Source organism: Rhodnius prolixus, unplaced genomic scaffold, assembly GCF_049639745.1.
Source record: "Rhodnius prolixus isolate KJV_2025 unplaced genomic scaffold, Rpr scaffold_5, whole genome shotgun sequence".
Classification (NCBI taxonomy): domain Eukaryota; kingdom Metazoa; phylum Arthropoda; class Insecta; order Hemiptera; family Reduviidae; genus Rhodnius; species Rhodnius prolixus.
The window spans coordinates 30,607,848-30,634,572 of record NW_027411624.1 but is presented as its reverse complement, the minus strand read 5'-3'; the positions used below and the strand labels follow the sequence as shown (position 1 = coordinate 30,634,572).

At 31.5% G+C, this 26,725-nt stretch overlaps 1 protein-coding gene and 1 long non-coding RNA gene across 6 annotated transcripts in view; one reads left to right on the top strand and one right to left on the bottom strand.

Annotated features, from left to right (window-relative positions):
• Positions 1-305: 305 nt before the first annotated feature.
• LOC141458567 (protein Malvolio-like) overlaps positions 306-26,725 on the top strand; it is a 34,276-nt gene continuing 7,856 nt past the window's right edge. For 3 of the 5 annotated variants that reach the window (XM_074136750.1, XM_074136749.1, XM_074136746.1), the window contains exons 1-6: positions 306-442; positions 11,935-12,049; positions 21,140-21,262; positions 23,280-23,506; positions 25,202-25,340; positions 25,487-25,642. In XM_074136750.1, coding sequence (XP_073992851.1) covers positions 11,936-12,049; positions 21,140-21,262; positions 23,280-23,506; positions 25,202-25,340; positions 25,487-25,642 — 759 coding nt within the window. In that variant the 5' untranslated portion in view covers positions 306-442; position 11,935. Of the gene's footprint in view, positions 443-5,222; positions 5,230-9,109; positions 9,301-11,934; positions 12,050-21,139; positions 21,263-23,279; positions 23,507-25,201; positions 25,341-25,486; positions 25,643-26,725 lie in introns of those variants that run through there. The other 2 variants (XM_074136748.1, XM_074136747.1) reach the window with 2 other exon arrangements.
• LOC141458568 (uncharacterized) lies at positions 10,035-18,397 on the bottom strand. Its single transcript, XR_012461056.1, has 4 exons — positions 16,419-18,397; positions 13,943-14,058; positions 12,230-12,349; positions 10,035-10,250 (listed from the first exon to the last, which is right to left on the bottom strand). It is a non-coding gene; the product is annotated as an uncharacterized lncRNA (long non-coding RNA).

The following is a 26,725-nucleotide window of genomic DNA, read 5'->3' as shown; positions in this document are numbered from 1 at the left end:
TAGTAGCACAAGAAGACGACGCCGTGTAATAAAAGTAGTTATTTTAACAAGTTAAGTAATATCTCTTTGGTTAAAGAAGGCAGCCATAGATTTTATCGGTTCAAAATTATACTTTAGGCTTCAATTAATTGTACAGTTAGGTAGATTAATCCTCTAAACTGTATTTAACAAAATTAACATACATAATTAGAAAAAGTTCATGGACATAATATATGAAGGTGGGAGGAAGTTTTTCTGTTATCAGTTTGTTATCTCTGCCCTTTTAAATGTGGTAGCCAATTGAATATTTATTCAGTTTGGCGGAAAATTCGTGATGTAAATCTTTAATCTACATAATTAGTTTTTAATAAACAAAAGTTTGTCTAATTGTGAGTGCTATTAGTGTAAAATATATGTAGCAAGTGTTCAGTGCATATCAATCAGTAAACATTAATAATATTAAGTGAGTATTATTTTATGTCTTCTTTTTCTCTATTCTTTTAAAATTGCAATATCTGTAAAAAAAAAATGTAATAATTGACATGATGCTCGCATTAATGAAAGGAGAAACCGTCCAGTTGTAGTCCTTTAAACAATGTGAATGTTTTTAGGTCTCAAGATTTTTTTTTTACTCCTCGATATTATGTTTAAAGCAAACATTCTGCCTTCTACCAAAATTAAGTTTAAAAAAAGAAGGTATTAAGATAACTTTTGAGTATTTTATTATGCCCTTATGAAGACTACAAAAAGAATAGGTACACATATATACTATTGTGCGTGAGAAACATTGGGGAAAATTTTTAAATTGGAAAAAACCAGATTTGAAAGAGTTCCATTATTTATACCTTGAAAAATGTTTTGATTGAAATCAAAAGCGTTGTTCGAATTCGTTTCTTTTTGTACTTTCTCTAAATAGGTCTCAGAATAAACGCACAGAGTGTATTTGAATGCATCTCTTAAAGAGCTTTGGGGTCGTTTAAACAATTATTACATGCATTAGCTCTATAATTTTATAATAATAATATTTCTAAGTTCATCATTTTTTTTTAGAGCAGTTCAAAGGGAAGAAATCTCTGTGGTGTCCAGACTGAAAAGAATGGAGACTAACAGACTATTTCGTATCCTATCAAGATTACTTAATAATCGATCTAAACTTACATTCAAAACAAACTTATTTGGTACAAAATTGTGCTAGTTCAAAGGAAAGAAATCTCTCTGGTGTCCAGACTGAAAAGAATGGAGACTAACAGACTATTTCGTATCCTATCAAGATTACTTAATAATCGATCTAAACTTACATTCAAAACATACTTATTTGGTACAAAATTGTGCTAGTTCAAAGGAAAGAAATCTCTCTGGTGTCCAGACTGAAAAGAATGGAGACTAACAGACTATTTCGTATCCTATCAAGATTAATTAATAATCGATCTAAACTTACATTCAAAACAAACATTTGGTACAAAATTGTGCTAGTTCAAAGGAAAGAAATCTCTCTGGTGTCCAGACTGAAAAGAATGGAGACTAACAGACTATTTCGTATCCTATCAAGATTACTTAATAATCGATCTAAACTTACATTCAAAACAAACTTATTTGGTACAAAATTTTGCTAGTTCAAAGGAAAGAAAACTCTCTGGTGTCCAGACTGAAAAGAATGGAGACTAACAGACTAGTTCGTATCCTATCAAGATTACTTAATAATCGATCTAAACTTACATTCAAAACAAACTTATTTGGTACAAAATTGTGCTAGTTCAAAGGAAAGAAATCTCTCTCGTGTCCAGACTGAAAAGAATGGAGACTAACAGACTATTTCGTATCCTATCAAGATTACTTAATAATCGATCTAAACTTACATTCAAAACAAACTTATTTGGTACAAAATTTTGCTACGACCTTAACTGTGGACTCGAGCTGTGGAATTTTGCTAACGATTTCATTCTTTACCGAATCCGATCCCAAATCCTTCAAAAAAAAAAAATAATAACCAATGCTCCTTATAATGTCTCCAATAAACATAACGATAACGATCCATCCGTTCCCTTGTACAACTCTTTGTCCTACCGTACCATAATCCTCAAAAATCTCATAATTCTCTTGTACAACAGCTTTCTAGCATAGCATTACCCAATACTCCTTCAAGTGCCAGTGGCCTTGTGGTCCTCTTCTCTAATTAAAACGGCATGAAGTGTTACTACTACTGGGTGACTTCTTCAAATGTCACTCATGTCATTTTATTTTAATAACACAATTGATTGTTGTAAATTTTTTAGTAGCAAATCAATAAATTGTTGATAAATTTGTATAAATATAATCTTTATGTTTTCTGAGGATGGAGGTATGCCCTGAAGTATTTCATCTTTTAATAAAGTGCAATGTTATTCAGAATTAAGTACTTATATTTTAAATTCGGATTTAGTATTTGGTAAAATCGTGCGTGTTCACACCAGTTGTTTTTTTTACAATGATTACAACAAGAAATGTTTTATAGATTTAGAAATGAAAGCTCAGGATTCATAGAATCCGAGATAACAAATTTAAACGCAAATGAAAAAATACTTTTAAATTATTGATATAAAGGTGAGTACTTGAGATAAGAAATTTACAATATGCATTTTGATTTTCGTCTTTTTCTTATTCTTCATCTCGGAATCGAATGCTTGATAAAGATATAGTATAGAATTTCTTAATGTTAAAGGTATTTGGCTTCTCCCGAAGGCCTTTGTAAATTTCAGATGGTGAAGGGACATACCTTCCCTTGGAGGGAGAATCTTTTTAGGATTTTAACAAGCTGCTGAAACTCTTCTCACTCTCTCTGGGGATTCCCCTGAGAGTTTTTGAGGGCACTAGAAGTTGGGGAAATGTACTCTTTGGGGAGTTGGGACAAGGGATTGGCTGCTAAGTGTTTATCCTATCTGCTGCCTATCCGAAACTCTTGAGAATCCTAGAGAATTTACCTTTGTTGAATGGGTTTATATCCTCTTTAGAACTAATTGGAGTCCAACTAAGGTTATCTAGGGAAACGTAAGAAAGCTCCTGGCGCTGTTGAAATTGGGAATGATTTTTTTTTAAATTAATGGAAAAGAAGTGTCCGGCACTGAAGTGCATATTTTATAAAATTTTGAAAAATAAAATTATTTCAGAACAATGAAAGAAGAACAAGATGGTAATTATTTATAATAAATTATGTAAAATAGACATAGGAAACTAACATCCAATCGGCCAGACTGTAAGAATTCGTAAATGTTTCATCTCCATTATTAAGAATAGAATTATTCAGCAGGTGTAAGATTCCACTCATAAGGCCAAGTATTTTCGGGTAGTTAATAAAATCAAAATAATTTGCAAAATTGAAACCAAATAATAGAGAAAATTTGGAATATGTCACTTTATCTCTGAGTTTTGTTTATTAAAAATACTTACTTAATCCCTTCCTTTTTCTACTTTGCGGTGTAGAGGTTCCTTGCCAAGTCGCTGCCATAAAAGAGAGTACGGTTTTTCTTTTCTTGTTTCTTCTAATCTGTTGGGATTTCGGAAATGTGGGGGGGATTTGGGCCTCTAGTGTAATGGAGGGGATTACCTCCTTTGGGCCTCTACACTTGCCCTGGTACACCTTCAGGGTTTTATACGTTGTTAAAAACCTACTTCCCAAGACGGCCTGACTCATCCATGTTGGTACACAGTTGACCGTTTAGATTACGCTGGGCGCACCACTCGTAGGCTATCAATTTTAACCCCCGTATTAAATATATGATTTATACGTATGTAGAAATGTAGGCACTCATTTATTGAGTTATATTTAAATATGAAATAATCGTTTTTGTTTTTGTCTATTTTGTCCAAGTCGACAAATATGAAGTAGTCCAAAATATAATAATTCTATGCCATAGGTGCCACTTACCAATACTGCAGTGTGCCAATGAAGATAACTTTCAAAAAATATTTTCTATTGTCGTGAGAATATTTAAAGCCCTGGCATGAATAAAAAAAAAAAACCTCTTGAAGAAGACGTAGGCATTTACATAAAAACATGTAGAATGCCTGTTCTTTAGACAGCCCAATTATTGAGTATTCAAAGAACCTAAAAGTAGAATTTCTTTAAGCTACAACATGGAAGTTATCTGCTTACAAGATTCATGTATAGAACGATATTTACAAGATTTAAACATCCACTAAGGTTATAATATAATTCGATGAGTTATTGTCCCTCATAATTATCAGTATTTTTTTTTTTAATGAAAAGTAAATCAGACAGTTGCATAAAAGTAAAAAAAAATTATCGCTATATTTTAGACGAGAGAAAAGTAAGAACCACTTAACCCACTCTACTTCAGAGACTTCCCAGTCTTTGCCCACCATAGCAACCATGTCGAGTCATCACACTTCTTTCAAAGTATTAATTTTTTATAAGAATATTTTAAATTCCCCAGTTGTTAACTACAAAAAAAAAAAAGTCTGATATGAAACACTATCTACCTCTTACTCCAATTATACAAGAAAAACGTCTTTTAAAAGGTTAGTTTTTCTCATCAAATTATTACAAATCATTGGCTCTTTCTGTTGAGTCTAGACGTTGCAGACGGACCATTTTAGCAATACCTGGACTTCAAGATCACGGCTTCATCATAATCCTTTAAAATCAATTGTTGATTGTTAAAATTATTAAAAATATTAAAAACTTTTTTATTTTGTTTCACTACCTCGGTAGTCATTTCGATGATGGTAAGCCAATCATTACCAAAACCTTCATTTTTTTCACAAAACAAAAAGTTAACTAAATACAGAGGATTGTTAACTTAATTTATATTGTATAAAAATCTGGAAAATTCATTTGAACAGTAAGTTTGATTGTCATCAAAAGAAACATGGTTAACTGGACAATTATTTCAGAACAGCTAATATTCATAATATATATTTTTTTTTACTCGAAATAATTTTAGCTGTAGTTTTACTTGTGCGGTTGCATTCTCTCCATGATAAAGAAGTGGCATTCTCGAGAATAGTCTAAAGTCACCCATCCCTAGAAAAATTATTCTAAGATTAGCTTTTTCATCATAATTCTTTTAATTACAAGCATGTAAGAATATGCATACAAAATTTAAAGAAATGTTAACAAGAGTGATAATAAGAAAACATTCCAAAGGTAAGGGAAAGTTAACAAATGTTAGCGGGTGGTAATTGTTATTACAAGCAACTAGCATTAATAATTTATTATTAATATAATAAATTATATTAATTTAATAATATTAATATAATTAATTAATTATATTAATATTAAATAACACTTTAAATTATAGTGTTTGTTCGATTCTTAGTCGCCCTTGATAATAAGCCTCTCCATAAATTTTCAAAAGTTTTTTGTTAAAAAAAAAACTAGTTTAGGTCATAATAAATTTTCTCAAAAAACTGAAGTAATAAATAAATAATACTGATGATTATCAAATCTGTCATCATAAATGGATAAAAAATTAAATAATAATATAAAAAAATTCAGACTGTTATAAATTTTTCAACTACCATTATCGTTTGCAAATAATACTAATCGTTTAAGTACTTTTTATTAAAGTGATAAGATATAAATATTTGAAAAAATAATGAATATATAAATATTATATAATATGAACATCATAATATGATGAAACTGTGTAAGGAAATAATTCAAAGTTTATGGCAACAGATTTATATAGTACTCCCTTAAATGTAAATTCCACTATTTACCTTAGTACTGTTTTAAACTATGAACCCTTTTTTTCAGTGTGGCAGCAATAAATTTTTTTAATGCTTTATATTGTTTCTTTACTTTTTTATAATTCAGTACACACCATAGAACAGAATAGTGTTAACATTATTTATAACTAAGGTCTTACAAAAGTATTTGGTTTTACTCAGGCAAGTTAACTCAGGATTGAAAAAAATTAAACCGTAAATCTCTTTTTTTGGTGAGTGGGCTTTCCAAAGATGTCCTAGGAAGAACATTTTATGGTGCCAATTCACTCCTTCTTACAAGCTAACACTTTCCATAAACATTCTGAACAAGGTTTCCTCAGAATCATTCCTGAGTTTTCACACTGTCTTTACTAGACTAACTTCTAGAAGCAGTTATCTGGAGGCACCACAAGGAGCTAGGATTTACCCGCCTTCCTCTTAAGTAGACTTTAATTCTAATTTAAAACAAACACAAATGTTTCCACTTCATTTATTTTTTTAAAAGAAATATTGGAACTCTTCAATCAACAATTTCCTGTATATAAGTGCTGATTTTACGAACCCGCATAAACAATTCTAATCTCCTTAATACCAGACTTGTATTATCACTTATCACGCCATAACTGATCTACCTGAGTACATATTATAATACATATTATAAATATATTATGAATGATACTGAAAATCACGTTACTTACCGTGCACTAAGCAAAATCAGAGTTTTATGAATACTTTAATTTGAAAATTGTAACTAAAATTGTAAGGCAAAGTAAAAATCCTTTTCCTATTACAGCATTTTTATGCCGATTTTTTCCCATCGGCTCTTGATGACAAATGTGAGATTGATGGAGTGAAGTGAGAAAGAGAATTAATATATCAATATTATTGTGAGTAGGTTACGTATTTTTCATTGGCAGAACAATTAATGTTTGATTTACAAGCGGTACTTAAATATTATTATTATTTTTAAACATAAAACTAAAAGAGAAGTTTTTCAAATGATAACAATAATATATCAATCCAGACAACAAGGTGTCACTCTGTTTGTTAGTCGATAAATTATTTTTGATGTATTTGGAAGATTGTTCTTTACTTTATTGAATAAAATTAGAGTAGGTAAATATATATGACTAAATATACACGATATTAGTTGAACCTAGATTGTGTTTTAGAGATAGAACAGATAGTAAAATATCTAAATTATAAACTTTTCCGCGAAATTCTAGCAATGAATGAGAAATACCTATTTAAAAAATCACCAGAATTATTCAACCAATTCGTAACATCTAAATAACCCATTTAAAAAAAATAGTACGGCACACTGGCCTCTTGTGGAAGTTTAAGAATATTTTACCAGCCACTTTTTATTTAATCATAAAATCTTCCGAGTGCAATTAGGATCTTCTTTCTCCCCACTTAAACATATCGACGCTGGAGTTCCACAAGGCAGTATTCTGGGTCCTATTCTTTATTCCATTTACACTTCAGACATGACAACTGATTCTAACACTGTACTTCACAGATAAGCAGATGACACCGCCTTACTGTCCACTAATCATGATCCTGTTCTTGCTCACAGAAATCTGCAAACACATCTCTTCTCGTTAGAACAGTGGTTCAAGAGATGGGCTATTAAGCTTAATGAAACTAAGTCTGAAAACATTACCTTCACTCATCGTCGCATTACTCCTCCTCCATTCTTCTACAACCTAATACCTCTACCAGGAGTAAACTTGCCCGCTACTTGGACTTTACTTAGACCAAAGATTTTCTTGGGATTCCCACACTATACTTAAGAGAACAGAACTAAACAGACGCTATCGTCCACTTAAAAGACTCTTAGACGATAGATCTAAACTGTCTCTAGACGACAAAAGTCTGATTTATAGTACCACTTTAAAACCTATCTGGGCGTATGGAACAGAGCTGTGGGTTCGACCAAACGCTCCAATCTCCAAAGGATTCAATCTCTTCAATCAAAAATACTTCGAACTATTGTACGATAAACGCTCCATTTTATGTCTCCAACCTCATTATCCACACTGACCTTAACATTCCTTTTGTCACCCAAGTAGCCAAAACCAAGATACAGAAAACTTCATTTTAACCTGGAATCTCATAAAAATCCTCTAGCTCAAAATCTTTCTTCAAGAACTCTTCCTGATTACCCGACAAGACGCCTTAAAAGACAGTGGTCTCATGATCTCCTCTCAAGTGAAGAGTTACAATGTAATGTTTTGGAGAGTTACCATGGGTAACTTCTTCACTCATTTGCTTCATTTATTTATGTTATTATTGTTACTTAAAAAGCTAACGCGCTGATTGTAGCACAAATAAACGCAAAAAAAAAATACCCAAGCTAGCCTATTTTTTTTAGTTGCAGCTGATTCATGCGTAAATATTAGTGACTCACGTTTACTAAAATTTTTACAAATGTTGGCATTGATCATTATTTAAATTAGTAAAACGATTCTGCGTAGACTCATCGATAGTTCCTTCTGCTTATTACATAAATAAATTTAACTTTCTTTATTGGGCTACCTTTTTATTTTTAACTGCTAATTAGAGACTTTTTTTCTTTTATAATTGTGGTTCATCAAATACTAGATGCCAAAGTAGCACAACATATTGGCTAATAAAAATAGAAATGCATGTAGAAAACGGTGCAAGAGATTTTGATTAATATGAACCAATAATTTTACACAAAGCATTTATACAATTTAAATAATTTACACAAGGAACAATTATTTGTAAAATAGGCTTTAATTTGTAAAAAAAATAAAAAATGTGAAAAAATAGTGCACTAATATTCAGAAGCACTTATATTTTATAAAAATAAGTATTAGTAAATGCTCATCGGCAATGGTACAATTTGGTTTCTATTTAATTTAAAAGTTGGAGAATTAAAAAAAAACAGCAGAAAAAAGAGTTCAATTGATCCTACCATTCTTACAAAAATATAAAAAACCATCTATCAAATCATCATCAAAATAAGAACATCTATAAAATTGTGTTTAGAATGACCAAAACAAAGTATAAGGCGAAATGAGAGATTGTTAGGACGGTCTTTAATAAAGCTGAATAAATAGTAACAACTTTTCTAACTGCCTTTTACAAAAAGCTTCTTTTTTTTTTTCTTTTTTTGGCTAAAGCCACATTATTATCGTAATGTAATTAAATACATATAAATAAAGTAGATACCTGGTTTTTATTCAAGCAGTTTATTAATTGCTTAAGGCCAAACAAAAAAACTTTATTATAAGGTCACCGATAATTAAATTGACATTCATTACGCTCGCGTTTTTTTTGTTTTTTTAAAAAGATAATGTTTCTGGCAATTTGTAATCCTTTCGTAAAAAGTAGGAAAACAAAATAGCAATGGGATTCACTAAAAACAAAGATAATGACTCACAGCGTATGCACAAGATTGTAGTGCACAGGCAGTTCGACAGTTACGTTCGTTTTACAATGTTCTGGTAGTAGAAATGTGAGCGAAGAATACAGCAAAAAAAATCGGGAACATATAACTTTTTACCTCTTTGATTGTGTCAATTCAGCATGGATTGTAAGTCGTAAAAACGTTATTAACTAAAAATCTTCTAACTTTAAATGAATGTAAGTAAAAACGCACTTTTAAACGTAAAAAATTATTGAATTTATTTATTTTTTTAATTATTTTTACTGTTTAATTTATGTTTGGTTCTTGATGTGCTATAAATAGAACTTCCACTTTAGAGATAATTTTAAACTTAAAATGAATTAGACTGAAATAGGTAATTATGAACACATAATGGATTTAAACAAAATGATTTCTGAAATACTTGACCTCAATTTGAACTAGGGAATATTGGAATATGCTGGTTTTTATTTATAAAATTATTATCTTAGTTAAATAAAGTTAGGTAGGTAATATGATCAATTCAAATTGTAAAAAAATCACGCTATTCTCTTAATGTAATTTATACTTAGCCATAATTCACATGTTTTTTATTATTTTTAATTTAGAATTTTTGCTAAATGTTAATTGGCTTTAATAAAATTTCAATTTAATAACACAGTAGTATTGCTAGAAGTCATGACTCAACAACTACAGAATGCTATAAAACCTCTTTTAAAAAAAGTCAATCTAAAATGCTGTGATTTACTTATTTCATCAAAACCCACACCTGGCGCTTTATCAAGAAAGTATCGTTTCGTGATTATTCCTCAGCTTTAAATGAAATGATTAAGGTTCTAAATTGTGAAAAACATAACATAATTCTAATTTTTCTTTTCAAGAATTTTGAAATGTGTCAAATATTTTAATTAATTCTTGCCACATTCATCAAAAAAGCCTTCATCAAGCGAGAAACAAATCTTACAATCTCGATTTCTAAGCATTAAATCTTTATTTTTATTTATTTATTTTTTTTAAAGTAAATATAATTCTGGATCAATTGAATAAGCTTGGAAATATATATAATTTTGTTTGAGTATTAAGTAATTCTGATTTTAGAATTTATAACCTCATTTCCAATCAGTTCGCTTCTGGCCTTCCTTTGAAAATGTTCTTTATTTGGGGAACCCTGAAAAAACAAAAACAAAAACTGTTTTATAGAGAAAATGTAGAAGTATTTTAATAGAAATATCTTTAGATAAATAAATGTTTTTTATTATTTCACAGTTCTAGTATTTATATGATAGACATTAGATTGTAGACAGGGAAATAGATAGTTCCATGTAGCAGTAAGTAATAAGAACTGTCAATATATAGCAGGAGTGATAGCGGGTACGATTCTCAGACGAGTATATATTGCTGCTGTCTTTAGTCAGATTATCATTCTGTCTTGTTTACTTAGTTCATTGCTCCAAGAATCGAGCAACAGTAAAAAGCATGACAATGCTCTCTTTAATCATTTCTGTTTTACTGAAACGTTCACCGAACGCCTTGTCTATTTCAGAACTAATTGACATTATAATAATTTGCCGGAGAAGATGTTAAGTTTTCAACTTTGTTAGCAACTGGTGAGAGGTTAGCTTACACTGGATTCTCACGCGGAGTTCCCGAGTTCGAATTCAGTGCCTGGTCCTAAGATATTCTCTTCCTAGGAGCTTCTTACCATCCGGTGATGGACAGTGTTATATGTAACGAGAGAACAATCCTGAGGTTGGAAGTGCACTGAAAAAAGCTGTGGGCGCCAATGACCTCAGATATATTTTAAATTAAAACAAAAATTAACTAAAATAAAAAAAAATAAAAATGTCCTATTTCTCACTTGTGTTAGCAATTAATAGCACAAAATTATGTTGCAGTTGATCCATTATTAATTAATTAGTACAATTATAATTAATATTTGGTAACTAATTATTGATTATTGCAATCCCGCGACCTCTGCTAAAACTTAAATAAAAACTAGGATGATGATAGGTGTACGAGATGTTCGTTATTCTAAAAGAAAAAATTGTTTTTTATAAATTAAATGTTTCATGAATAAATGTTGGATTATTAAGTTTAAAAAAATTGTTCTGAAAGAGATCTCTGTTGTAGCTTAGTGTTCCTTAAAACCTAAAGTATTACCCTAATCTAAGTGCATACTTAAGACATGAAAGTTTTCTTCTATAGGTTTACATTATATGTAAAATATCTGATCCCTTTTAATGGCTTTTTTTCCCCTCAAGTATTATGGAGCATTTTTTTTTTTCTACATTCACCTTTGTTAAAAATTATTTATCAAGTTTATTATTATATATTTATGAAAATCAAGGTTTAAAGCTAGAAAATAAATTATTCAGCTTTTTATAAGAGTTCAAAATAAAAATGACATATTTTAAGAAGGATGTTACATTTCGAAAAGTATAGCAATAGGGCTTTCCATTTAAGAGTTTTAACAATAAATTGTCTGATAAAAACAGGGAAAAAGTAGAATATAATTAACGGAAATAGATGAGGAAATTCCTTACAGTACATGAGTAAGATATTTCTTGCAAATCTATTATATTACTAACGTTCTGGTCCACGACACATTATTCGATAGTTAGGACTTAAAGTGTATCTGTCAAAATAGACATTGCTTTACTTTTTATTGACGTTCGGCTAATTAAAGTTAACTTTTAGACCATGTAGATATAGTTCATAAACAGAGCGCTAGATAGCATGAGCATACATATTTTATAAATTATGGGTTCAAATTATATTCATTTTACTTACGCAGGTAATTTTGTATTTTATTTTTAATACTGTAATTTCATTTTTATTTTTATTTTTTACAGAATGGACCGGACTAATGGTACATCAGCACCTACATCCAAAGTTAATCGTCTTCAAGCTACCGAATCTGATAATGAATTATTAGAGTTGAAGGTGAATGTTCCAGATGAAGACAAGGTAACTTTAAATTAATTTTAATTAAAGTTTTCATTAAAGTTAAATAGGTTGTTATAGATTTTTTTTTTTAATTTAATAATTACGGGTTTTAATATTAAACGAGAATATAAAAATGAATTATCTTCAGCAGAACATTTTTAAATAAAAAACAGCCGGTAAGCAAGAAATTATTCCAGTTACCTATAATATAGTAAAGGTAATACAGCAAATTTCAATTAATTCTGGAATAGGTGCACGTTGGGTATATTTCAAGCACTTTTTCTCCGTTGTGCATATTCCCATGCAATTTTCTATTCTCAACTGCGCAACAGAAAACAAAAATGTATTTTAATTTCTTTTACATGTAGGTATATATTTTTTTATAAATTGTAAAACAAAATCATAATTATTATTTTTAATTTTAAGTTGCTTTAACATGTGAACTTTTTCCAGGGAACTGAGCTAAAGCCTTTACTCAAATAATATTATCGATTTTATTTTTGTTTGCTCCCTAACTATATGAAAAAAATGTACAGTATTTTACACAGAATATATCACTGATACAGTCACCACGGGTTGAGCGCTTAAATTAGGATACGGGTAAGCGCTGGAACCTTCTAGTTGGTATTAACAAAGCATCTGGGTGAAAGGTTATGTTGAGAGATCGAACGAGAGGCTTAAAAAGATCGAACAGGTCTGTATGGAAATTATTCGTTCATAAATGTGGCTTTAGTATTGTGATTAAGCGTAGGTTTGGAATAATTAACTGTTCGACCAAATGCTTTGGATAGGTAGAATTTTAAAGGGTTTATTTTGGAGTTGTGGCGGAACTCCTCAATACTGCTCCATATGTCCATATCGGTCTGAGTAGTGTTTTGTAGAGTGGGCGTTTATTACAGCCTTGGTCAAAGATTTAGGTCAAATGGTCTTTGGAGAAGTCCATAATGTCTGTTAAGAATCTTTCGCGTATTATATGTATATATATTTGGGGCGGGTGTTGGTCTAATGGTCAAGAGTGTGGCTCCGTAAGTGATAGATCCTCAGTTTGAATCCCGCGAATGACTAATTTTTATTTGTTAGAAAAAATTGTTTATAGTAAAGTATGACACCTAATTGGTAGTTGGACGTTAAGCCACGCCTGGAAAAATAGGCGTTTACATTACTTTATATATATATATTTAGTTAGGGGATATTATAAGGATTCAAACTCAACCACGGGCCTCTTGGTGCAACAGGCAATATTCACGCAGGCCACAACATATTTACAAAATTTTCCTAATTTCCATTATCTGGATTCTCAGAGACTGAGAACAGACAAACTTCATTAAGGCAGATTAGATGTTTATCTGTAATTCTTGATCTGTATGCCGTTTTATTTAATTTCATAGATGGAAATAGTTGCTCACACAAAAACTTACTCTAAAAATAACTTAAAATTTGTACAGCAAACATTTTTGAATATTTGTCACCTAAATAAGGATATATTTTGGGAATTTCTACTTCGTTTTTTAAAATACCAAATCATTCTGGAATTCCACTGAGAGGGGCAGGACATATCGCTTCCAAACGTTGCCGGAACTGAGTCAGCGTGTTTGTACCAGCCTTCAGGACCCTAGGAAAGGCCATGGGCCATTTGTATACTCGTCTTCAGTTGTTAACGGAAACTGGGAATTGTGTGTACGATAGTTCCTCGATCTTCCCTAAGCGCTATTTCCTTCATAGAAAACTTTTTCTATTTTCATTTTATTTCAGTTTACATCAGTATAATAAAAGAGAACAGGTGACATTTAGAGATTCGAGGGGAACATCTCTTAATCCCTAATGCTTGTAAAAGATTTATTTTTCCCAAAGAGATATTTTCGATCCTTTATCGATTTACTTCATTTAATTTTCAATCTTTTCTTGTTCTAATACCTTCATAATTAGTACTCAATATGGTTCTAGTTATCTGATTATTTAATGCAAGGATTTAGTCCAGAACCGTCACCTTGGAGCCTCCCTCCTGACATGTTTCTCTCTTGGACGGATATCTGTAAGGAATCTAGTATCAAATGCATGGTATTTGTAGTTAGAATGCGATGTCTTTGTAGTAGTGGCAAATATGTTGAAATGTGTGAACTGCAAGCTTCAAACATTCAGTTAGTTATCAGTAGGGAACGGATTCGTATGTATTTACATATTTTTTTCTAGGCAATTTACAGACGTTTTTCAACTAGAAGTATTCATACTGACACTTTTTAAGCCGTTTGAGTCTACTTTTATTTCACATATTTCCACATATTTGGATGTTATCGCATATTTATACATATTTGATTAAAATAAATAAATATTTCTACATATTTAATCAAAATATGTACATATTTTTCATTTTGGGCATATTTTCATAATTGGGAGGTGGTTGACCGGAACTGTGAACCACAGACTGTGAATCACAGTGGTTAAAAAAGTGTTTTTAAAAGCACCAAGTCGCATTAAAATGCTAAAAGATCTCTATCCAGACTTGTGCCTTCCACCAGAAACAATATTGACAAGATGGGGTACTTGGCTAGAAGCAGCTCAGTATTACTATGAAAACTACCATAAAATCAAGAATGTCCTTTCACATCTCGAAGACGAAGCAGTAGCGATAAATACAGCCAAGTCTTTATTCGAGAAACCTAATTTAAGGAACGACCTTGCATTCATTTCTGACAATTGCGTATTTCTTGCACAAGCCATTACCCAACTTGAGTCCCAAAATGTTCGACTGACAGAAAACGTGTCCAACGTTAAAAAAGTCATCGAAAAGGTGGAAGGAATACCTGGGAGTAAGGGAGATCTGATCAGATCAAAACTGGTAGAAGTACTGAGCAAGAACAAAGGGTGGGAGACCATCTGCCAGATTTCTGATATTATCAGTGGAACAGAAGTCACCTCAGTGTACCCTTTACAACTTCTTTCAGCAAGGCACCTATAACATCTGTAGATGTTGAACGATCTTTTAGTCGTTACAAGTCCAGATCGTCGTCACTTTACGTTCCAACATTTGAAATTTCATGTGGTTGCAAACAATTTCGAAGAGTGAAGTTTTCAAAATTGAAAATTTAACACATCTTTTTATAAATAGTAAAAATGTTCTTTGTTGTATAAATCATTATAACTTGTAAAAACAAATTATTTTGTTCCTAATAAATTATTATAAATTGTAAAAATATTCTTTTCTTGTATAAATAATTATAACTTGCCCCCCCCCCAAAAAAAACTCCATTTTCATAAAAAAAATGTCCATTTTACTTAAATATTCCAGAAAATATTTTAAGAAAATCACATATTTTCCACATAATTGACGAAAATAAATGCATATTTTAGTTAAATATTTGGCATTTTTAAATACATAAAAATCCGTTCCTTAGTTATCAGCAAAACTCCTGTTCAATACTGGCACCTAATAAAAATAATCAAATAAAACATATAATTTGCTGAGCTAGTTTTGTTATCGAGATTTAGTAATTGGAAATTTAATTAAATAGATCGACGTCACTTTTATTGATTCCAAAGTTCCCATAATTTGATTAAATTTAAAAAAAATATATATAAAACGTAAGAAAACTCTCACCAAAATTTCAAGTTTCTAATAATAAAAAAAAATTGTTATGTAATACATTTCTTACACTAAAATATTACAACCGAATAAAAAAAAACACTTTAAAGGAGATCTCAACGTCATCACTCTCGAAGAATATCACTTAAATAAGGTGTCCTACAAGAATGTATCAAGGAAAAACAATAGATAAATAAGTGTACTTTTTCAAAGAAATTCGTTAGAAAAATTCAATAAACACTTGAAAATCTAAAGTGAAATGAACAATAAAATGTAAAGTGGTACTCGTGGTCGACTGATATTCTTCAAATTATTAGTGAAAACAAACCCTTACCCCAAAACTCGCTTAAAATGGGTTTTTCCTCTGTTAATGTTCCAAATAATAGTTATATAAACTTTTAACAGTCGCCACGGTTTAAGACGAGGCTTGCGAAGCTTAATAAGTATTGTTGTTGGCAGTAGGTTCGATTCCCAGTACAGGTTTTAATTTAATATGAATCTAGGTCTAGATTTAATAGTGAATATGAAAAAATTTTGTAGTAAAGTATTTTTGCTGAATCATCTTCGTCCACTACACGTGTAATTGATTAGTTAGATGTACAGTCACTTTTATTTTTTTTATAGAAATAATATTTTTTTTTCAATTACAAAGTGCCAATAGGGCTAAACAAACAAAAATAACAGTACATTACTGAAAAGGGCTAATCACAAAAAGCAACAATTTCGAAGCAATAATTTTTAGTTACTCTTAAACACGACATAAGATTAATCTAGACTCCATATATTACAATGAAATTAAGACAGGCCTACCTCAGAAGGACGCCTCTGAAACCTCAGTGATCTATACACTCTTGTATTTATTTTAAAGTAAAAAAAACGGATCGATAATCCAATTTACAGAAACAACAATAATAATATAATAATAACATAAATAATACAAATAGTTCTCACGTTCTCAGTCTAAAATTTAGGTTTATAATTGGGCTTTAGCATTTCATTTTACCTTTTAGAGGTTATTATACAAATTTACACAATACAAATAGTTCAAAAAAATAGTTGACACCTGGCTTTATTTACAAAATTATGTATATCTGTGCCAAAGAAATCTAAGTTAAAATGATTGGCTATCCGCATCATAAGAACGATAGGGGAGTAAAAAACTTAATTATGTTTACATCTATATTATGTATACATCTACATACACTGGGCCAAAAAAGTCTGTGAACACTAACCTAAATTTTATTACTTTTATTATTATCTTATTAGAAACTTCTTTTATTTTCAAATGAAATATACTATTCGATAGAGAGAAACCAGAGTTTTTCATTTTATATTCAATCTTTTATTTTTGTTCAGCAGGAATATCACAATTAAATGTTTAACAAAACAACACCCCAAACGAATGCAAAAAAAGTCTGTGAACAGCTGTATAAATATGTAAAAACATTAAGATAACAAACAGAAAAACGATTGAATAAAGTTTCAAAGTTCTCTATTGTATTGTAGAAACCTCTACAGTCAGTTTTGTGAATAAATAATCTAATTAGTACATATTTAACCACTAATATGGAAGTTCCCAGACCAATTCGAGAACTTATTGTGACGTTGCGAAATGAAAGAAAAAGTATTCGAGAAATAGGGAAGATAGTTCAAAAAAACCCTTCAACGGTGCATAATATAATTAAAAAGTACGGAAATGTGATTAGTAGGCCACGCAGTGGACGGCCACCAAAACTTAATTCCTTTCATAAACGGCAAATTCTGAAGTCTGTTCGAGAAGAACCCAGGACAAGCGCTCAAAAAATCAGTCAAGAATTATCAAATGGTTATGTGTAAGCGTAACACCGCAGACAATTAGAAATAAATTACATGAATACGATTATTGCGGTCGAGTCCCGAGGAAAAAACCTTTAATCAATAAAATAAATCGTAACCGCCGATTGGATTTCGCGAAAGAATATGTTTCTAAGCCTTCTAGTTTCTGGGAAACCGTAATCTTTTCAGATGAGTCGAAATTCAATGTATGTGGGTCTGATTGACGACAAAAAGTGTGGCGAAAAAGAAATGAAGCTATGAAAATGAAAAATATGAAGCCTACTTTTAAGCATGGGGGAGGCAACATTCTGGTGTGGGGTGCATGAGTGCTAAAGAAGTGGGCAAGTTAGATCTAATTAATGGTATGATGGACCAATATGTGTATGTGGATATATTAAGACGCAATTTAAAAAAAAATTCAAAAAAATTAGGGTTGGAGGGAACGTTTGTCTTCCAACAAGACAATGACCCGAAACATACCGCACTAAAAACTCGGGAATGGCTTTTAAATAATACACTCTGGCGCCTAAACACCCCTCCACAATTGCCAGACCTTAACCCAATAGAACATTTGTGGGATGAAATCAGCCGCCAAATAAATAAACGAGGAATAAGAAACCGTGAACAACTAAAAAACGCTATTTTAGAAGAGTGGGATAAAATTCCAACATTGACGACCACAAAATTATTAGGATCGATGAAAGCTCGCTTGTTGGAAGTGATTAGGAACATAGGAGGTCCTACAAGTTTTTAAAATTTATAATTCACGTACAATGTGTAAGAATGATTTATTTCTGCAAAGTGTTCACAGACTTTTTTTGCATTCGTTTGGGGTGTTGTTTTGTTAAACATTTAATTGTGATATTCCTGCTGAACAAAAATAAAAGATTGAATATAAAATGAAAACTCTGGTTTCTCTCTATCGAATAGTATATTTCATTTGAAAATAAAAGAAGTTTCTAATAAGATAATAATAAAAGTAATAAAATTTAGGTTAGTGTTCACAGACTTTTTTGGCCCAGTGTATATTCAGATTTTACCGACTTACGCTTGCTCCATAATGATGAGGGCTAGTTAAGACAACAATGAATTACTTGGTAAATTTCTACGATAAAGTGCTGTTTTTGCCTTGGAAGTATGAACAAATCAAAAGGAAGCAGTAAGTACACACAATGTAACAACTTTATGAAAAAAACCAAACCTATATTTTCATAAAACCTATTTACTACAGAGGCTGAATATCACTAGGCGAAAAAGATAGAACCCACACTATCACAGGAACTTACAAACTTAACAAAACAGTTTGAGTTAATATTTTAAGTGTACTCGTTGGTTTCCATTATAGGCAAAAACAAACTGGCTGGAAAATGCAATAAAATTCTTCAATAAAAGTGTTACTCTTAACTGGACATGATAGGTTATTAAACAAAACCATTGCATACATTTATAATAAGCATTAACTTTTTAATTAATCAATTATTTTTTAATTATAGGTAAAATTCGGTACTTAATTTAAAATTGTATTTTCAGCGCAATAAAGCTTTTACTGATATTTCAATTTACTCCATTTTCTTCATACCACATGTTTATTTATTATCCAGAATTTATTTACAAATAAATGCAATGTATCCGGCAGGCTGGAAATGTATTATACATATATAATACATTTACAAATTTTGCTTACAGCTTTCAGTATAATTTGGACGCTTATTACTTTTTAACAATACAAAATGTCATAACGCCAGAAACTTACTTTTTTTAAAAAAGGGAACAGTCTCCAGATAAGCTTCATAAAAAATGGTTATCTTTTAAAAAAGAACTGATATCTCAATTTCTTGTGAACGCAATGATGGTGATAATGAGCAGGCTGTTTGTTATCTTTATATACATGAAAAGTTAGGAGCAATTCTGCCGCCAAAATATTAATATCCAAAAAGAATCAAAGGGAAAACCTAGCACAGAATTAAAGAACAAGACAGTTTTACCTCTTAGTCTGCGACTCTTTTCAAAAAAATCAGTAGGAACAAAATGTTACAAATATAGAATGTAAATCCCTAATATAGAATTTCAGTCGAGTAGAATTGCCACTTTATTGTATATATTTTGTGGTTACTAGCCATCTATCCATGTTAGCACTAAGTTTCAAGGAATTATGGTGAATTATGGAGTGTCCGAATTTCACAAAAGCCATCCTCATTTCTTAAATAACCCAAATTATCTTTTCTTCCTGTGTTTTTATTATCGATCATCATCTAAAACAAAATGTTAGTGCGAAATTTTTCTACTTCTTTTTTTTGCGACCATCTTTAAAAGTTGTATTTTACAGATATAAATCAAGAACTATCACTTTGATTTGAAATTTTTTATTACTTGTTTTTATGGTGGGTGTTCAGAGCAGTATATTGTAACCTTAACGCTAAACTGCCACGTCAGTTCATTGTTTAGTTTTATCAGTATCATAGTGATTTGGAAATCAAGTAATGATCTCTGTGCTAATTTTACCCATTTGAGGGCATAGCTAAAAAAGTAAAACTTAACGGCACATTCATATAGTTATGTCAGTTCTAATGTTTTTTTATTTTATTAAATTACACTACTAGCTCCTGATTTTGGAAAATAGGCGAGAATTTCGCATGAGTAGAGCAAATTTCCTATATGTTTGTCACTGTCAACGCCACTTGAGAATGTTATCTCAGTGTCAAGTTTCACCGTGACTAGTGTAACAGCTTCTTAGGCTGCTCACTTTCTGTTTTACTTCGTCTAACATTTGGGGCGTTAGCTTACGTTATTAATTACACTAATATCTTGTCGTAATGGTTGCTTTCAAAAGGTTTCCATAGTTTTTGAAACACGCAAAAATGTCTTTCAACAATCCTTTTTGATAGATATTAATCAATGAAATGTAAAGAAACATTTAAAAAGATATTAAGAATATCATTGGATCAACGATTGAGCCCTGAGGAACTCTAGCAGCAATAATTGTAAGGGATGGAGAGAGTAGAGTTTATGGAGAGGCGAAATAATCTGTTTTCTTGGTAGCGAGATGCGATTTTAATGATGTGAAGAGGAAAGTTATATTCAATAAAAAAAAGATATGAAACCATACGCCATACTGCATTGGAAGCTGTTGTGTATCCATTATAGTACCATGCCTTTGTGCTTACGATGATGGAAAACTACAGCAACATCATCTTTGTACTATATGGTTTCTCTGTATCGTTGTAGAGAGCTGCTCCTTTTAGATCATACGAGGATTTAGAGAGTTTCAAAATGTCGATAATTTTGGATGTTTTTCAAAGGGGGTAGGAAAGTGTCCAAAGAATAGGGAAATTAAAAGTCTAGTTATTGAATACGAGGGTTCTTTTTTTTTTTTTTTAAAGTTATGAACATCTTTTCTATGAATATCCATATGAGTGGAACTACGTTTGATTTGATGAGATTAAAGAGTATTCCTGAGACAGCCTCTTCAGATACTCTTTATGCTTGTAATTGACTGATTTGTTAGTAAAGCTGTTTGTATTGTTGGCTCGTATAACCTTCAGAGACATTCCTGAAGAAGTGGCTAGTCTATTTTCACCCGAACAGTTAGAGAAAGCATTATTATTATATCTATTTTTTTTTAAAAACGATGTTTTGTTTTTTGTGAGACAGATTTTAAACTGAACGACTGAAATTTTTAAAATTATTACTTAATCAGCCATTTTTTTTCTTTATAGATTGGCTTTAGTTGGAGAAAATTATGGGCTTTCACTGGTCCAGGTTTTTTAATGAGCATTGCTTTCTTAGATCCTGGAAACATCCAAGCTGATCTACAATCAGGTGCTAGATATAGTTATCAGGTACGTTACAAAATTGTTCAGGCATTTATTTGCACAAAAATTAAATTTCAGACGAAGATATGCAAGCGATTGCTTTTTTGACAGGTATTTAGTTAGATCTAATGTTTTCAAGATTCTCGTGCATTTAAAATTCAAGAAAAAAAGGAAAGCAAAAGTTAAAAAATATCCATGCTTTCTTAAACAAAATTGTGATATTTTTCTGAAGGTTTCTTTAAGTATTTGCCGGATGAAGCTAAGTATGACTTTTTGATTGAGGGTTGCAGAAGCCTGGAGCCTAAATTGTAATTTTAAGCTAATTCCTAAAAAGCTCCATTTTGCTATAATTTAGTTAAGTAAAATACGTTTTTAAATTTTTTATTTAGTAAAATTAAACAAAATGCGATGCAAACAAAAGTATTATTAATTTACTTTACAAGGGTCACTTTGTTAAAATTAATGAAGCAAATGCTGCAACGAATTGAACATAACTCACAACTTAAACAGAAACGGTAAAGCATTTGTTGAAACAGAATTAAGGTGAGACCACACAAAGTTTGATTTAGATTTAACATCTAACTCGCAACCACTCATTCCCACTAGCAAACAATAGATAGGAATTAACTATGAAATCACTCTTCAGTTTAACTTGATATCAAACAGTACAATAATGTTATTCATTCATTTGAACACATTATCTGGACAAATGTTTACGCATTGTATTTAATTAAAATTACATTTTATACCATTAATGTATATTTAGCAATATTGTTTAAATGTTAAAAAGCAGTTAATTTTTATTCCATATCTGATGAAAAAGTTGAAATTGAAGATTGAAATAAAGAGGAAAAGATGATGTTAACAGAAAGATGCAACTTACTTTTACTGCAACGCTCAGAGATAAGATGTACAACTTTCCTTGGTAGTGTAATTCTTTTGAAACTCTTGCAATCAAGAGAATGTCATCTGCAATTCTGAGGTTGTTGATAAAAACACCGTTATTTTATTTATTTTTTCTGTTAATCCAAGTTTTAAAATGCGTAATTCAGTAGAAACTTAAAGAGAGTTAAAGGATTGCCCTGTTTAACTCCTCTTACTACGGGAAAATAAGGAAATTACTTAGGTGCCATTGTAGCTGAGCGTTTAGAGGCGGCCCACAAAAGTTTTGTGGTACTAAGTTCGATCCCCATTCTATGCCTTGGATTTTGTTTAATTATTTAAATGAGAAGTTTATAGTAAAGTATGATTGCTAGTTGGCTCCGAGAGGCTAATTTGGTAATTCATTTAAAGGCCATTTGAAATTCCTGGAATTCTAGGATAAATATTCCTTTACTATATCGACTTTACTATATTGACTGTAAAAATTGACTACTGGTCCATCTAAAAGAGTTTTCAATGAATTAAACAACTTGATAAACTAACACTGTTGAGTGCTCGTGAACATGTTTTCTTGTAAAACAAACGTAATTTCTCATACGAAGATAAAAGGAATCCTGGAAAATGATATACCGTTTGAAAGCCCATTAAACAAGGAAACTTTTATAAAAAGTGCCAGCACCTAGATCTGATAATGATCACGTAAGAGCCTAATGAGTTTTCTTAAAAATTTTCGATTAATTTTATTTTTCCAGCATTCGGAGGAAGATTGAGGCTGTTTGGAAAACAACTTATGCTTCGAAATGGAATCAGTTTTTAGAAAATTGATCTGTCTTTCTAACCGTGTCATCAGAATCGAATTCGGATTAAAACTTTCTGAGTAATAACATTTTTATTGCCCCCCAAAAAAGTAATGATTTTAGAAAAAATATTTAAAGTGACGTCACTCAAGAACAGTGGAAAATATGAAGTTGGTCAATACGTCATTGAACTCCACTTTAGATGTACTACACACTGTAGGCCTATGGACAATACTTACTGGTTCACCCTGTATATATAATTTATTGTATAAATAAATTCAACAGTAAAATAAAACAAACTTTTGCTGTTGAATGCTATTTAATCAACGATAATATAAAAAATAACAATTATAACTTTGTTTCAGCTATTTTGGGTACTATTTTGGGCAACATTTTTAGGATTACTAGTACAAAGATTATCAGCTAGAGTAGGTACAATAACTGGACAACATATGGCTGAAATATGTTATACTGAATATAGACCTGTACCTAGAATATTTTTATGGTTAATGATGGAAGTTGCTATTATTGGTTCAGACATGCAAGAAGTTATTGGCACTGCCATTTCTATTTATCTGTTATCGAGTGGAAAGTTAGTATATTTCAATACCGGATATTTTTCTATTAGTTTCTATTTTAATATCTTCTTTTATATTTGCTTTGAAAAACAAAAGTATACTCTGTCATGTCGTTTAATAATGGACCAAATATTGCTTGATATAACCTTAGAAAAGCAAAGAAGGATGCTTATTCTTTCTGAAAACAGTATTTCTTAAACTGGGATTTGAAGTCAGAGGTTTTGCATCACTGAATTTAAAGAAAACAAACCTTTTTATACTCCGACCATATAGTCAAAGCTGAGACTATCAAAATAGTTTCTATCTACAGCCAATCTCTTTTCGTTGAATGCAATGTACATTATTATATGCGTTTGGTCCTTCAGTGACATTTTGTATAATTGAAAAAAATCTTCAATTTGAGGAAAGAACTATTTATTTATCTACAGACGAGGTGTGACCATTAAATAACAAGACTATTGCTGTAATACATTTTATTTTAAATTTATACATATTTAGTTATTATCACCTTCAATACACACAACTCCCCTATCCCTACAACGCTCCATGCGAATTTACCATTGTTCGAAACAGAGCTGGAAATCTTTATCTGTGAGCTCCTGCATGACATGTGCCGCTTTTTCTTTCACAGTTTCAACGGACTGAAATCGTGATCCTTTTAATGCAGATTTGACTTTGAGGAACAGATAAAAGTCACATGGGGCCAGGTCAGGCGAATAAGGCGGATGGCCAAAAACTGGTGTGTTGTACTTGGCTAGAAACGTCTGTGACAGACAATGCAGTGTTGAGCCGGCGCGTTTTCTTGATGGAGAACCCCGTGACTTGTTCTTCCACCAATCGGGTCGTTTTATTCCTTACTCTTTCACGGAGTTGAGCCAAGCACCTCACGGTAGTAATGTTGATTAATTATAATCGATATTTTCATCCGTTTTGGGACGTGGAAGGGCGACCCGGGCGGTAATCATCTCCGACGTCTTCTCGGCCATCTTGGAAACGCTTGAACCACTCAAAAACTCGCGCACGTGATAAACATTCATCGCCATAAACTTCTTTTAATAACAGATAAGTTTCAGTAGCGGTTTTATCAAGTTTTGATGTGAAATTTCACGACAATTCGTTGTTCTCTACTACATGTGTATTATCATGTTTTCGGCAAAACGAAACTAATACCTCTTACGCAAACGACGGTTCCGGGGTCAGACAGATTTCTCTACAAACACATGAGACGCTGCAATCGAAAGAGAAGGCTTTACGCTGCCCAGCTGTCGGTCGTAAGCATGCATAGTTCTTCTGTAACAGCATCAGTCTCGTTATTTAATAGCCATACCTCGTGTTCAATGGAAACCATCGATCTCCGAAAAAATAATACAAATAAATTATCCAATAAGTTACGAATTGAAAAAAGAAAAAAAAGGTTACAAGTTTAAGAATGAAGAGAGGCTTTCTAACAACGGACCAAATGATTATTTATTTATTCTCCAAATTGTAAATGCATCAAGATAATATTGTTTGACTCTCTGAACCAGCTAATCTTAGCTGTAAAGATTAGGAGTTATACGCTATTAATTAAGCCCCATCGCCAATACTACTAATAAACGAATTAATTTCTTGATTTTGTCTATTTAGATACAACTAATAACCTAACTAGTCGATTTTTTCAAATAGTTATTTCACATTCATCTATTTTGATTCAGAAATTGCTGTTTCAGAGTGCCCATTTGGGGAGGCGTCCTTATAACTGTATTGGACACTCTTACATTCCTTTTTTTGGACAAATATGGTCTAAGAAAATTAGAACTTTTCTTTGCATTTCTTATAACTATAATGGCTATAACGTTTGGCTATGAGGTAAAAAAGAAATTATTTTATAAAATCATATTTAAAAATACAATCGACAATTAATCAACTAAAAAAAAATTGAATAAAACTATCGATTAAAGAATTAATTGTTTACGCAATGTTTGTTCTATATTGAGATATATTTTTTTTCCCAGTTTTTTTACGATCTTCCTGATATGCTTCAAGTAGCTGAGGGCATTGTAATTCCAAAATGTACTGATTGTGATACTGACAAAATATCAATGGCTATTGGCATTATAGGCTCATGTATTATGCCTCATAATCTTTATTTACATTCTGGATTAGTGAAGGTAATATAATCCTTATGTTGGTTTAACATTTTTTTTTGGGGGGGGGGGGAAAGAATCTGTATTTGTTTTTAATGTCTGGTTGATAAATTGGCCTTGATTGTACTTATAAATAGTTTTAATTTGTTATTTAAAAAATTTAAAAAAAATGGGAGCCTTAAATCTGGAAATAGAACCGAGGGAGACACAGGATATTTTATTGGGAGGAAAATAGATCCTAGTAGGGCTCTCTTTCTTTTTGTCATATTTTTGGCATTCTCTACTCGGCAATATATCATCTGAACTCCTCACTTAGCAAACTAGAAAGAAACAAATACACTTGGAAATATTCTTTAGAAATAGAAAAGGAGAATAATAATAATAATAATATAGGGAAGGGATTAGCTATGAGGTTAGCATACTGGACTCCCACGCGGAGGTCCCGGGTTCGAATCCAGCATCTGACCCTTAGATTTTCTCTTCCTAGGAGCTTCTTACAGCACACTGTCCGGTGATGGACGAGAGAACACTGTCCGGAGGCCGGCAGTGCACTGGAAAAAGCTCCGGGCGCTAATGACCTCAGCTGTTGATGCGCCAAAAACAAAAAAATAATAATAATAACATGATAAACTTGGTTTCGGCATTCAGTAATGCCATTAGAATGACCTTGAGGGTTGAAAAATACGCTGTACTAAATATGAAGCGAGGAGTGCCCGAAGGTAATATTGAGCAAACCGAGGCTACAGGAGAAGTGCTACTTGAACTGGATCCTACATAATTGTACAGGTATTTAGGGCTTTAGCAAAACCTGAAGATCCCAAATAAGGACACAATGGTTAAATTTGAAGATGAATTCAAGAAGCGGTTAAAATGGATTCTAAAACAAAAATTGTCGATTGCGCCTATAATACTTTCCACGAGTGGCCTCGTGCCCAGTACAACGGTGACTGCTGCCAATGAGTTGGGCCTAAACACTGATCTGGTTGTAGAGGCGCAGAAGGCAGTCCTCCTAGATACGGTCCGTATCGTCCGAAAGTTCCTGAGTGCTGCTCATTAAGCAGATCAATACAGCCCGTTATTATTTGGATTTAGTTTTTAACTCCGAGT